The 13,996-nt window shown below is 46.3% G+C and overlaps 7 protein-coding genes across 7 annotated transcripts; 5 read left to right on the forward strand and 2 right to left on the reverse strand. All coding sequences in view use genetic code 12, as the record gives it.

Annotated features, from left to right (window-relative positions):
- Nucleotides 1-478: 478 nt before the first annotated feature.
- On the forward strand, nucleotides 479-2,761 carry BTA1 (Bta1p; the record flags this gene model as incomplete). The annotated part of the gene is made up of 1 exon (XM_002617410.1): nucleotides 479-2,761. One exon carries the CDS (start codon nucleotides 479-481, stop codon nucleotides 2,759-2,761), a length of 2,283 nt encoding a protein of 760 aa, XP_002617456.1.
- Nucleotides 2,762-3,558: 797 nt separating this feature from the next.
- On the reverse strand, nucleotides 3,559-4,254 carry FOB63_004925 (uncharacterized protein; the record flags this gene model as incomplete). Its single annotated transcript, XM_002617408.1, has 1 exon — nucleotides 3,559-4,254. The coding sequence occupies one exon, from the start codon at nucleotides 4,252-4,254 to the stop codon at nucleotides 3,559-3,561; it is 696 nt and encodes a 231-aa protein (XP_002617454.1).
- A 683-nt stretch (nucleotides 4,255-4,937) lies between these two features.
- On the reverse strand, nucleotides 4,938-6,170 carry FOB63_004926 (uncharacterized protein; the record flags this gene model as incomplete). The annotated part of the gene is made up of 1 exon (XM_002617406.1): nucleotides 4,938-6,170. The coding sequence occupies one exon, from the start codon at nucleotides 6,168-6,170 to the stop codon at nucleotides 4,938-4,940; it is 1,233 nt and encodes a 410-aa protein (XP_002617452.1).
- Nucleotides 6,171-6,716: 546 nt separating this feature from the next.
- On the forward strand, nucleotides 6,717-7,481 carry TRM9 (tRNA (carboxymethyluridine(34)-5-O)-methyltransferase; the record flags this gene model as incomplete). The annotated part of the gene is made up of 1 exon (XM_002617405.1): nucleotides 6,717-7,481. One exon carries the CDS (start codon nucleotides 6,717-6,719, stop codon nucleotides 7,479-7,481), a length of 765 nt encoding a protein of 254 aa, XP_002617451.1.
- Nucleotides 7,482-8,065: 584 nt separating this feature from the next.
- On the forward strand, nucleotides 8,066-9,163 carry FOB63_004928 (leucine carboxy methyltransferase; the record flags this gene model as incomplete). Its single annotated transcript, XM_002617403.1, has 1 exon — nucleotides 8,066-9,163. One exon carries the CDS (start codon nucleotides 8,066-8,068, stop codon nucleotides 9,161-9,163), a length of 1,098 nt encoding a protein of 365 aa, XP_002617449.1.
- Nucleotides 9,164-10,250: 1,087 nt separating this feature from the next.
- FOB63_004929 (uncharacterized protein) lies at nucleotides 10,251-12,074 on the forward strand (the record flags this gene model as incomplete). Its single annotated transcript, XM_002617402.1, has 1 exon — nucleotides 10,251-12,074. The coding sequence occupies one exon, from the start codon at nucleotides 10,251-10,253 to the stop codon at nucleotides 12,072-12,074; it is 1,824 nt and encodes a 607-aa protein (XP_002617448.1).
- Nucleotides 12,075-12,252: 178 nt separating this feature from the next.
- FOB63_004930 (proteasome regulatory particle lid subunit) lies at nucleotides 12,253-13,476 on the forward strand (the record flags this gene model as incomplete). The annotated part of the gene is made up of 1 exon (XM_002617401.1): nucleotides 12,253-13,476. The coding sequence occupies one exon, from the start codon at nucleotides 12,253-12,255 to the stop codon at nucleotides 13,474-13,476; it is 1,224 nt and encodes a 407-aa protein (XP_002617447.1).
- Between the last annotated feature and the right edge of the window lie 520 nt (nucleotides 13,477-13,996).

Here is a 13,996-nt window from a genome sequence, read left to right on the forward strand (position 1 = left end):
TACGCGTAGACAAGCCAACCGTTTTCAGAAAAATAAAAAAACACGAGCGACAATTCTCGCGTGGAATATCTGCTAGAGCCATTTCCGATCATGTATCTATTCAAACACTGTATCAAGACAATCGACACTTAATTCTAAGGCACTTGCAATTCTAAGACACTTTAATTCTACGACACTTGCCTAAGACACTTGTCTAAGACACTCAAGTATCTTCGTCTTCTTGTTTCTGTTTCTGTTTCTCTATTCTCGTTCTCTTCTCTTGTTCTTTTTTTCTTGTTTCTTCAAATCCCTCGTGGCAATCACATGCAACTTCGTTTCTGTCACAAATTATTGCCCATGTGGTGACACACGTTTTTGGCGCACAGTGCAGGTTTTTTGCACCCAAACACTTGGCCAATACACCACTATAAATATGCCCGGCCGACGCCGCCCTAAAGACAAATAAAAAAAACAAAAAAAAGGCAAAATCACTCACCCAATGCAAGAGTACTTGGCCGAATACCCCAAGCTTGTTTTCGGCGGCCTGGTCACGCTTGTGGCGCTCGTTGTTGTTTCCAGCCGCATCAACAGGAAAATCACCTCCTTGTTCGTCTTCTGCTGGGCGTGCTTTGTCAAGCCGCTCTTGACGAAAATGGACGCCAAACCAACGGAGCAGCAGCAGGCGTTGGAGCAATTCTACCAGAACCAGGCCCACGTGTACGACTCCACACGCCACCTTTTGCTCAAGGGCAGAGAAGACTGCTTGGCGCTCACGGCCGCCCACATGAACCGCTCCAAAAAGTTGGTGTGGGTGGACATTGGCGGCGGCACGGGCAAGAACATCGAGATGATGAACGACATCTGCCCCTTGGCCAAGACGTTCGAGGCCATCTACTTGGTGGACTTGTCGCCGTCGCTTTGCGAGATTGCCCGTCAGCGGTTTGCCGGCAAGCCTTGGGCCTCGTTGGTGAGGGTGATGGTGGCGGACGCCTGCGACTTTGCCATTGACTACGACCATGCCGACGTGATCACGTTTTCGTACTCGTTGCTGATGATCCCCACGTTCAACTCGGTGGTGGACCACGCGGTCGAGCTTTTGGAAAAGGAGACGGGCGTCATTGCGTGCGTGGACTTTGGCATCCAGAGCCAGGAAACCAGCTTGGGCCGCATCAACACGTTGGGCGGGCTTGTCAACAGGAACATCCCGTGGCTCCTCCGCAACTTCTGGAGAACGTGGTTCGAGGCCGACAAGGTGTTCTTGGACTCGGCCAGAAGAAACTACTTGGAGTACAAGTTCGGCACGCTCAAGTCCTTGAACGCCTACAACAACACCTTGGGCCGCATTCCTTACTACATCTGGATCGGCTGCGACAAGAACCGCTGCCGCCTGTTGCTCCACCGCATCAACTGTCTTGCCACAGAGTCGCCATACCTTGCGCCGCTGGACGAGACGCAGAAATTGGAGTACGACGTGCCCGTGAGCAAAGGCCACGAGGCTGCTTTGAGCAACATCCGCAAGAACTTGCCCTTCCCGCTGACCTACTACCAGAGACAGCCCTGGAGAGTGTACTTTGACGAGATCAACCCGCAGTACCACCAGTTCAAGAACCAGTTCATCTACGCATTCACATGGGAGGACCCTCGCGAGGACCACAAGATCCTCAACTTCTCCAGCAAGGACACCGTGTTGGCCATCACGTCGGCCGGCGACAACATCTTGGCTTACGCGTGCTTGCCCGACCCACCTAGCAAAATCCATGCTGTAGACTTGAACCCTGCGCAGAACCACCTCTTGGAGTTGAAGTTGGCAGCGTTCAAAAGCTTGTCCCACGAGCAGATCTGGCACATGTTTGGCGAAGGCCGCATAGCCAACTTCCGCCAGCTTCTTCTTACTCGCTTGAGCTCAGAAATGTCCTCGAACGCATTCCAGTGGTGGATGGACAAGGGCGAGAAGACATTCAAAGGCCGGGGCTTGTACGACACAGGATCCACCCGTTGGGCTTTACGGTTGGCCCGGGCGGTGTTCACTGTTTTCGGAATCAACAATGCCGTCGATGACCTCTGCTCTTGCACCACCATCAAAGAGCAGGTGGAGATTTGGGATCTGAAGATCAAGCCCACGCTTTTCAATCCGTTTGTGGCCACCCTTCTTGTGGGGAACCCGATCTTTTTGTGGAAGGCGCTTGGCGTGCCAGCAAACCAGGCCGAGATGATTGGTGATTCTGTCTTGCGTTATGTCGTGGAGACTTTGGACCCTGTGGTGCACCGCCTGTTGATTTCGCTGGACAATTACTTCTACTACTTGACCTTACAAGGTCGTTATGCCCGCAACAACTGCCCGGACTACTTGACGGAAAAGGGCCAAAGAAGACTCACCCAGAAGGGCGCCAACGGCACTGCTCCGATCGACAACATCCGTGTCCACACAGATACCTTGAATTCTGTCTTTGCTCGTCTTAGCAAAAAATCCATTTCCATTGCTATCATCATGGACCACATGGACTGGTTCGACCCGGAAAAGGAAGATGCAAAGACAGAGATCTTGGCTGTCAAGGCCTGTTTGGCTCCAAAGGGCCGTGTGATGCTCCGTTCTGCCGCTCAGTACCCATGGTACATCAAGACGTTTGAAGCAAATGGATTCAAGTGCAAACCTGCTGCCATCAGACACGCGGGCGAGTCTATTGACAGAATCAACATGTATGCGTCAACGTGGGTCTGCACGAAGGTGGATGAGCCTGTGATGCCACAGGGCCGTCGTCGTATGAGCAGCTTGAGAATTTAGAGGAGATAGATATATACATATTTATAATGTACTAAGAGTGTGCTTACTAGTTGAGACTGATGGCTTGTATTTGGAATTGTTCGTAGATGAGTTCTGTGAATAGCATGAATAGTGAAAATTAAGGGAGAAGCGTCCATTGGATGTTCTGGATCGATTTAAAATAATAATAAAATAAATAAATGACATTATTATATTTCTTTTTTATAGACTCTAAATATGAGTCGTGGTTTAAGTAGTGCCTCAGTCAACTATGTATTGTCTTGTAGGTGCCAATTGTCTTTTCGTCTTTTTGCTTTGGCTTTCGGCCAAAAGAAAGCTGGCATTGACAGTCCAAAGAACTTGTCTTGCAAATTTGAAGATGCAGATACCAAGAGAATTATGCCAAGTCATAGCATCCCACTTGAGCCAACACAATAGAAACGATGCGTCTAACAATGCTAATATCTGAATATGATCCAGTAGACGTCGATCGATAAGAAACACCTTGCGACTTTGACGGTGAATCTTCCTCAGATTCGGACCTTCAACGTTGTAAGAGTTTAAATATTATTTTTCTTCGATGCCGTGCCGTCTTCACTGTTCTACCTTTCATCCGTCTTCGATACCAGTCTTCAAACGTTGTCATGACGTCTTCACTGTTCTTACCTTTTCATCCGTCTTCACCGTTCTTATCTTTTCATGACGTCTTCACTGTTTTACCTTTTCATCCGCTTCACCATTCTTACCTTTTCATGACGTCTTCACTGTTCTATCTTTTCATCTTTCACCGTTCTTACCTTTGCCTTCGTTCTAATAGCTCAGCGGAACATCTTTCCGTCTCCCTCGCCCAGCGTACGCCACTGGGACAGAAACGTCCCGCTGTTTTCGAGCCGGTACAACCTCCAGGCCTCCCGAATGTGGTCGGGCTGGAGCGGCATCCGCACGTCGCCAGAGTACTCCAATTTTTTCTCCGGCACCTCTGTGATGTCCTCGCCCGCCGCCAACTTGCGGATCACCTCTCTTTTGTTTCTCTTCTTGGCCTCGATGTCCAAGATGAGCTGGGCCTTGTTTTCTCGTTCTTGCACCTCAAACGCCCGCGTGATGATGTCGCCAAGAAGCAGCTTCGAGAGACCAGCCATCACCACCGCTATGTTCTGCGGAATCGAGTGGCCCAACACACTGTTGCACACTTTCTTGACGCCTGGTTTGTTGACGGTCATTCGCCGGTACGCCTCGAACCGTTCCATCTGGTCTTCGGTGAACGACGTGATGAGCAAGCGGCGCTTTTCATCCTCCGTCAACGGCCGGTTTTCCTGGCTCTTGAGCGCCTGGTACTTGGCCACAAGCTCTGCATCATCGATATCTGAAAGGTCCGACACATCTTCATCGTCGGGCCGTTCTGGGTGCTCTGCGGTTTTCTTCTCTTCGAGCGGGCTGTAGAAAACCCGCCAGATCAACTCTTCGTCTTCTTCGTCCAAACTGACGTCGCTGTAGTTTTCGTCTGGATCACTCATGTTGGATGGAATGGTTGGACTGCACAAACGGGAAGACTGTTGGATGCTTGTTGTCTATTAATTTATTGGTTGTTGATTTGTTGATTTGTTGATTTGCTGATTTGCTGATTTGATGAGTTGTTTTGCTGATTTTGTTATTTTTTGATTGTTAATTTGTTGTTTTGTTGATTTGTTAATTGGTCAGTTTCTGTATCAATCTTGAACTGTTTTTGCGCAGTGGCTATATGTACTTGAGGCAGGATAGTCCTAATTATATGGTTTACATAACAAGACAACATAGCTAAATCATCCATTTTCCCTTGTTGAATGTTAGTATTGACGCCATGTATATTTCCAATTGCCCACATCGAATCACCATAGTACGGACAAATGTCAGCAACGAATCGTTTATATGCTATAATTTATCTATTCGTAAGTCGAAAGCTAAATAATTTCAAAATACTGGTCAGACTGGACCTGGAATGCCACCTTTGATGCTACATCTTCATATTTCTGACTTGCGCAGCATTCATTCGTCCTCATCCAATAGCACATATCTATTAATTTGGTCTTTTCGGGTTCGGGGAAACTTGCTGTATTGGACCTGTTTGACCCATCGAAGGGCTTAAATGCTGTAAGTGCAATATTTCCGTCTTCATCGTGTTTTTCATGCAGACATAAATGCTTTTTGTGGATCTGGTTATCTATTCGTGCCACTTACTAACCTGCAGCAAGTACTTTTTCCAGTCGTGTTCGTTATTCGAAAGAATCTCATCAACAAGGCCAGCAACTTGTAAAAAACTCTTTTCGTTGAAATCGCCTGCCAACTGGTCCAACTTCTCCACAATTCCAGTGATTGTGTAAAACTTCAAAGCGCTTTCCACACGCATGAGCAAGTTGGAAGAGCTTGAAAATGGAATGCCTATGGACTCAAGAAGAGTGCGTGTAGCATCTTGGACGAAAGCGGTGATGTTGTAAGTCGGGTGAGACGAATACTTTTGTTTCTCGAGCAATGCCGTCCCATAAAGTTTTTCTTCGCCCAACGTTTCATTTTGTTTTTCAAGGCCCATATGGAAAATCAGCACGCCCTGGATGCTATTGGCAAAACCTTCCAAGGACGTCAGATAGAAGAAGTTCACAGCGTCCGACGAGTTTTTGGCCTGAGCCACAGGAACACGAGATTTGGTTACATCCACAGCGAAAAAGCGAATAGTAACCTTGGCAAAAGGGGCGAGGAAAGAGATAATCTCAGAAAAGTGTTTTTTGATGGCGCTTTGGATTTCTTTGGGCGTGGAGCCAGATTCTTCGACCGCTACAAAGCCAATCTCAAAATGAGGTTTATAGTTGGAAAAAGAGCCGTTTTTCAAGTTGTTGAGAACAAGATCGGCCTCAAGCAAATGATCGAAGATCGCCTGCACCAAGAAAAACGGCAAGTCGTTGCGATGCACGGTGTCCATGTTGTAGCTCAAGATGACTTTTGGTTTCAGGTAGTCGAGAAACATGGAATTTGTGTTTGCGAAAACGAGGCCAACGGAGTACTCGGGTGCTGTCCGGTCGGCAAATGTGTCTTCGGACGTTGGGAGATTGGTCAGAGCCGTATTGGTCTCGGCACTTTCATCGTAGGTGGTGATCATGGGCCCTGCTTCAATTGTTCGAGAACGGTCCAACCGACCGATGTTTTGAGGAAGATGGTCCACCAAGCTGTAGTGAAACGACACATTTTCGTTGCGGAGACGGTGGTCTAGCTGGGCCTGGGCCGCCGCAACTAGATCAGGAAACCGGAGGCCTGGGTTGTCCTCCCGGATGTGGATGTTTTGTGTCACGGGCAAGTTTTCCACAAGCAGCCGAAGGGCCAAAACATTTTCCGGTCCGAGCGGCGTGGGCCGGTTTAGAAGGGCCCAGGCGGCGATCAAGGCCACCAAAGAAAGAAAAAGCATGCGATAGACAGTAGACAGAGACAGTGGAACTCAATGGATTCACAGTGGGATTCAGAGGACTCAGTGCCGTGTTTATCGAGATAGACAAAGAGTAGGGCAGTATTGAGCTCAGGCGGTAGGCTAACAGACTAGAGTAGACTATAGGTAGACTGTAAGTAGACTATAGGTAGACTGAAGATTAGGTAAACCAGACTGTGGACTAAACTAGACGAGACTGTAGACTGACCAGACTAACCAGACTATAGGTAGACAGACTAGAGGTAGACAGACTGTAGTAGACAGACTGTAGACTAGACTAAAGATTGTAGGTAGACTAGACTAGACTAAAGATTGTAGGTAGACTAGACTAGACAAGACTGTAGGTAGACAGACTGGATTGTAAGTAGACTAGACTGTAGACTAGACTGGACTGTAAGTAGACTAGACTGACAAGACTGACAAGACTGTAGGTAGATACTAGATGTGGACGGGCAGGTCTGTGTAGACGCTCAACTAAGATCATTCTGGTGCAGGCTCGCATCGCATTCGACTCACTTCACCTGCTACATGAGTGTGCCGTCGGTTCCGATCGAGATCCAGAACGTTCCCGAAGCCCAGGAGCAGGAGTATGTCCACCAGGTGTACAATGAAATAGCGCCGCATTTTTCGAAAACCCGCTACAAGCCATGGCCCATTGTGGAAAAGTTTTTGCAATCCCGCCCCGACTACAGTATCGGGCTTGACGTGGGCTGCGGCAACGGCAAGTACTTGGGCGTCAACAAGAAGTTGTATGTGATCGGGTCCGACCGGTCGGACGGGCTTATTGGCTGTGGCCACCAGATCGATTCGACATACAACTTGGCGGTGGCTGACGGGATGCAGTTGCCCCACGCCAAGGACACGTTTGACTTTGCCATTTCCATTGCGGTGATCCACCACTTTGCCACGGAGCTGCGCCGTGTGGACGCCATCAGACACATTCTCTCGCGGCTCCGGCCCGGCGGCCAGTTTTTGGTTTACTGCTGGGCGTTGGAGCAGGAAAAGTCCCGCAGGGGCTACAAGGAGGGCGACGACCAGGACATTTTGATTCCATGGGTGTTGCAGAAGAACGTGGGGAGGGGGAAGAAGAAGGAGAAGGAGAAGGATGAAAAAGAGAAAGATGAGAAAGAGAAAGATGAGAAAGACGAGAAAGTCGAGCCCGAAACAAAGTACAGGTACTACCATTTGTACAAGAAGGGCGAGTTGGTGGAAAACGCAGAACGGGCCGGCGGAAAAGTCGTGGATCACGGCTACGAGAAAGATAACTGGTGGGCAATCGTGGAGAAGATATAATGGCAGGTGTCAACGAGCATGATCGGGTCCAGCCTAAGTCCATTGTCGGCCACGCTTTAGCCCGACTCGTCTAATAATAGAAGCTATAATAGACATCAAGTAGATGGAAGACCAGAAGATTAATTAGACATAATGTGATGGAATCTGATTGAAAATGATTGAATTTTATGGATCTGGATCTAATGGAATGGTTGAATCTGAGGAATATTGAATCTGAGGAATATTGAATCTGAGGAATATTGAATCTGAGGAATATTGAATCTGAGGAATATTGAATCTGAGAATCTGAGTGAATCCACTATTGTCGAAGCAATCCTGCTTGCCATTTTTCTGTTATTTGGAAGCCAGCCTCATAAACTATAAACACGGCCATTTCCAGATCAGTAATTTCCTTCTACATGATCACACAGGCTGACATCATACAAATCAGACTGTTCTTCCTATTCCATTGTAGATAAATTCGCTCAAGTTTTAGTTTTCTTCTAATGCCAAAGCCTTTTTTTTTTTTTTGTCCTGTTTCTCTGGCCCCCTGTGTATTTTCTTTATTCTTCTACTAAAAGCACTATAATAACCATCTCCGCACCATGTCTAATCCCGCATCTGACTTAAAGTGCACTACCATGCTTTCTCCCAAAGAAAAGCATGACAAGATTATCCGGGCCACAGACCTCGATGCGCTCAGCTGCAGGGCCAGCGCCAATCGGAAAGGCTACTTTGTCCCGCCGGACATCCATATTGACGAATTGATCCGGTCTTACCAGCAAAATCTCCCCTTCTGTGAAGGATACACAAAACTTTCCGCCGGGCGGCTTCTCCGGGCGTTGGAAGAGCCCAAGTTTCCCTTGATCAACCGAGGAACGTACTTGCGGACAGAGGCGATCAACAGGGTCGTTGAGTGTTTTGTTGTGGCGCATCCGAAGTGCCAGATCGTTTCTCTAGGCGGCGGCTCCGATACCCGATGCTTTCGGGTTTTGGAAAGCAAACACGACGTGGTGTACACGGAAATCGATTTCCCGGAGTCGACGAAAATCAAAAAGTTGGCGGTGGCCAACTCGCCGCAGCTCCAGAAGATTGTAGGGCTGTCTCTTTCGCCTACAGTGGTCAACTCGAAAGCAGAGTTTTCCGCCTTGGATCCGAGCCTCCACACGCCTAGATACCACTTGGTCGGGCTAGATTTGCGCACGCTAAAAGAAGCAGGCAGTGCAAACAGCGGGCTCGATTTTTTGGATCCAGAAACGCCTACTTTAGTTATCAGCGAGTGTGTTCTCTGCTACTTGAGCCCCGAAGACAATGAACAGGTTATTTCCTTTTGGAAAGCTTTGTTACGGAAACCGTCGTTTGTTGTGTATGAGCCAATGGCCCTTGACGATGCTTTTGGCGAAACCATGGCCCAAAACTTGCGTAACCGAGGGATTGATCTCCAGGCATTTGAAAAGTTTCCAAATCTAGAGTCCCGCAAAGTGTTTTTCCAACAGCTAGGTCTTGCGTCCGTGCTCACCGACATGTCTCGTGTGGGAGGATATTCCGAGGGATCGTGGTTCGGTCCGTTGGATCAGCAGAGGATCTCCCGTCTCGAAATGATCGACGAGGTGGAAGAGATTCGTCTTCTTCTTCAACATTACTGCCTTATATGTGCGGGTATCACAGTCGAGGAGTTTTCGGGGCTCGATTGGGCCCTCTGAATATTTATTGAGCGATAATCGTTAGAAGCTCACAGGAAGTACTACGAATAAAAATCTAAAGAGCATAACGAAGATCACGGACGGTGAAAATAAGCCACCAGAGACTGCAGAATGAGTTCTTTTATGACTAGTTAGGTGCACGGTTAGTATCAAACCTTATTTGGGAAAGTCCGAATTTGCATGTAGTTCACAGACGATTCCAATTATTTCATCATAAATTCTATGTTACTTTAGTGAGATGACGGTTCTGTTGACCAAATCTCGCATGTTTGTCTTTCTTATCATTTATTGAGATAGGTGAAAAGATACAGCAATCAACTCATAAAACAATAAGGACCTAAATGTTCAGGTTATTCTTGGTCATAAACTCGGCCCTTGAGAAAATCATCAATTTCGAAAAATAATGAAAATGATAAAATGATGAACAATCAAACAAATGATAGAGTGAAGATTGAGGTGAAAAATGCATAATCTTCATTCACACAACTACGAGCCTTGGACAGTTCTTAAAAATATACCCACAAGTGAAGACAGATTTCACGGTTTCACTATTTTTATCTATAAGATATTGGGACCAGAAATCAGTCGATTAATCAACTATCCGATGATGTCAGTGTCTTTCGCTGTATCTATATCATGAAAGCAAGTACAATAGAAACCACACCTGAACATAAATAATTATCAACCCCCATCTATGCCCTTGATTGGCTACTGTGAAAAAAAATTTACAAATGGTGATAGATTAGAAAACCAAATTTAATTTACAAATGGTGTAGATATTAGGTCAAATATAATTTACAAATGGTGATAGATAATAGAGATTAAGGCAATATCTGTCATCAACGTTTGCAATCGCACAAGCCATTACTCGAAAACAAAGAACAAAACAAAGAACAAAACAAAGAACAAAAACAAACAGGAACAAAAACAAGCGAAAAATGAAGAAAGAAGCACCTCCCCAGACCAAAACATCTTATCATTTATCCCCAGCCGTTCCTTCTTTCATTTCTCTTCCTTGCTCCTCTTAATCTGCCTGCACATCGCACCCCAACAAAGATAACAGAACCACCCCGACCAAAATCCACCAATGCAAGACGAGGGCATTTTCGGCGACATAGAACAGGACAACAACCCGCTGTTTTACGCCAGTGCCAGCGGTACCGGGGCTGCTTTCCCGGATCCGGGAAGCCCTTCGTTAAAGTCCGAAACGGCCCCGCCTTCCGAAGGCGCCACAGACTTCAGCTCCACCGCCTTGGTCAATAGCCAGTTGGGGCTTTCACACAAGATCCGCAAGATGCTCAACAGCTCGCGGCTCCGCATCGACGTGATTCTGAGCGAGCGGCTAGTCAACTCCCATGTGATTGTGTATTTGATAGAGTTGCGTCTAGACAGGCTGGACGACGTGGTGATTGTCAAGAGACGGTACTCGGAGTTCAAGTCGTTGCGTGACAACTTGGTGCGGTTGTTCCCCACGGTGATTGTGCCGCCAATTCCGGAAAAACATACGCTTTTGACCTATTTGGTCAATTCCATCGACAACACTCGCGAAGTGTCCATTATCGAGGTGAGAAAGAGGTACTTTCGGAACTTCTTGCGGGACTTGGTGTTCGACCTGGACCCGCTCTTGAAAAACTGCCCGTTGGTGCACAAGTTTGTTGATCCTAGCTACGAAATGTGTTGGGAAAACGCCGTCAACGAGCCTCCGGTAAGTTTGATCTCTCCCAATCCTCTCTTGGCTAATCCGAATAACCCAGCAGACCAAAATGGCCTTTACTTGCTTCTCCCGCTGGTCCAGGGCTACGACTTGGACTCTCCGGACAATTTGTCCAACTTGAAGAAAATCAACGAAGACATCCACAAATTGCATAACGAGATCAGCGTGTATGAACTCAAGGAAAGCAGAGCGCTGCAGAACTCGCAGGAGCAGCAAAAAACCCTGAAACTGGAGGCTTTCAGCAATATCCCGCTGGACTTGATCAACTTTGAGACCAACTTCCATCTGAACATTCGTGTTTTGCGTGATCTAGAAAAGATCAACTCCCGCTCAGTTAAAAACCTCAAGCACATGATTAACATTTTGATCGAATTGGGAGGAAACTTGAACAACTTCTCTTTGCAGATCCATGAAGTCAATAGCCAAGAGAATAACCAGCTATCTGTTCTTATTGAGAAATTTGGGTCCACGCTAGACTCGAACTTTTTGAACTTTGAACATTTCGTTCACAATCATGCTATTCCCGACTGGCAAGAACCAATCACCCAATTTACTCAATATTACTTCTCTGCGCTTCAGTTGGTCAAGTTCTACAAGTATAAACTCATTCAATTCAAGCTCCTCTATAAGCTCAAATTCAACAAAATCCAAGAATACGCCAACACAAGCAACAGCCCGCAGTCTGTGAAGCATTTGAAAGACTTGAACATCAACAGCCCTTCGATCAACCTGGCCATCAAAAGGATTGAGTCCAAGCAAAATCGAGCCGGGTCACTCAAGCAGAAAAAATCTTGGTACGGTCTTTTCGGCGGAAGCAAAACAGCGCTGTTCAACTTACCGGAAGACAATTATGCATTCAGACAGCAGCAGCAGCAGACTGAAGATTCAGGCAGCACCACCTCGGAATATGGAACGAATAATATCAGTACCGACATCAACAGCCATTACCAGTTCAAGATCAGGCACATTGAAAAAGAGCTAGATAAATTGGACCAGCTCATTGATCTTTTCAATGCAGACATGGTCAAACTTACAGAGAATTTGGAAATCAGCTTCACAGAATACATGAACAAAATGGAGCGCAAGTGGCTTGAGATTATGCTCGAGTTCATACGCAACGGGAAACAATTGTTCAGCGAAAACCTATCGAACTGGAAGGATTTCAAAAGCTACATTAATGAGTCGTGCAGCATTTAGTTTTGGGAGGACACTACGGTTACTTTGTTTATAACACATTTTCACATAAAGCATTTTTACATTCATGTACTTTGGGTGTGCACACGACTATCTCAGGCCAACGTCGCCACTACAGGAACAATAGAAACGAGATATCTGACAACCCATTAAATAGAAAGGAAAAACAAAACAAGTAAATATGTCAGCAATGGCCATCGATACTGACGTCTCTACTGTTTTGTCGACTTTAAGACTGGAAACAGAAAGCTCCGAGTTGATCCACATCATTTACCAATTGGAGGATTTCTATGAGCGTAAATTGTGGAACCAATTGACCTTGGCTTTGGAAGAGTTGTACAGTTTCCCCGAGAGCAAAGAAAATGCCTTCAGAGCCAAGATCTTCACGCAGTTCTTGTCCACTTTCCAGAAAAACCTCAATCCGATCAAGATTGTGGACTTTTTGTTACAATCATTCGAAGCGCCACAAGATTGCTTGGACCAGTTAGAGACGTTAAAGAGCTCGATGGTGGCCGAGTTGACAAAGAAGCTTTCGTCCAGGAAACTCGAAAACATGGACGAGTTGATCAACAACGAGGAGTGCATTGTCTACGTGAACTTACAGATTGCCCGGTACTCTTTGATTTTGGACAACTTGCTGCATGCCGAGGAGATTTTGGAGAGCTTGACCACCAAGTTCGAGCTGACTTTGCAGAACGACTACAGCTCGAAAGTTAACGCGGCGTTCTACTTGACCCGGTGCCAATACTACAAGATCCACAAGAACTACAACAAGTTCTACACCAACGGTTTGTTGTACTTGTCTTCGATAGAGACGCCCTTGTCGCCCGAGGAAAAAGAGGCTTTCTGCTACGATCTCTGTGTGTCTGCCTTGTTGGGAGACAAGATCTACAATTTTGGAGAGTTGATTCTCCACGATATTTTGAACTCCATCAGCTCTTCCGAGAGCCAGTACTTTTGGTTGTACGAGCTCATCCAGCACTTGAATGCGGGAGACTTGGCCAAGTTTGGACAGCGCATGGCAGAATGCAAAGAGAAAACACCTTTGCTTGCACACCACCAGGCGTTTTTGCATCAGAAAATCGTCATCATGTCGTTGTTAGAGTTGATCTCCGTCAAGCTGACCACCAACAAGTCTTTGCTGTTTAAGGAAATCAGCTCGGTGACAGGCACACCGGAGGACGAGGTGGAGTTTTTGATCATCAAGTGCTTTTCGTTGAACTTGATCAAGGGCTCTATCAACCAGATCGATCAGGTGTTGATGGTCACATGGTTGCAGCCCAGAATCTTGAACTTGGACCAGGTCAAGACTTTGTACAATCATTTGGTGGACTGGGATAGCCGTGTTGAGAAGTTGGCCGAGGATGTTCATAAGAATGGTGGTTCTATTTGGGCTGGTGTATAGACGGCCGGAGATGTAACGAGTCTACAAAGCTTGTTGAGATTGGTGTGCTTGATAATATTAGCGAGTTATAAATCTACGGCGGATGCGTTCCTACAACCCTCTCAATGTAAACGAGACGTGAGAAAAGTATCGGGTTAAATATGGCAAATAAAACGTCACAAATAATAAGCCCAAAATATATAGCCCGCAAGTTCAAAATTTGGTTCCAAATGAAAATCTCCAAAAACAAGCTTCTATAATAGACTTCGAGTATACGACCAACAAAATTTGGATAAGAGTACTTTTCCCTTCGTTGTGATTGCCTAAGCAACGAAATTAGCCTTCCTACTTCTTCTACTGAACAATTTAACTACACGACGCCTTCAACAATACAAGAAGTAAACATGCAAGTGCTGCACGATATAGTAAAACTTCATTAAAGCACCATGAACGTTAATTGAGTACTAGAACTGCCTAATCTCATGTCAATATCTTTATTTCTCGTTCTGTTCATACGTAGCGTTCTTCACTTAATAGTCTT

This window comes from Clavispora lusitaniae, assembly GCF_014636115.1.
Source record: "Clavispora lusitaniae strain FDAARGOS_655 chromosome Unknown tig00002663_pilon, whole genome shotgun sequence".
Lineage (NCBI taxonomy): Eukaryota > Fungi > Ascomycota > Pichiomycetes > Serinales > Metschnikowiaceae > Clavispora > Clavispora lusitaniae.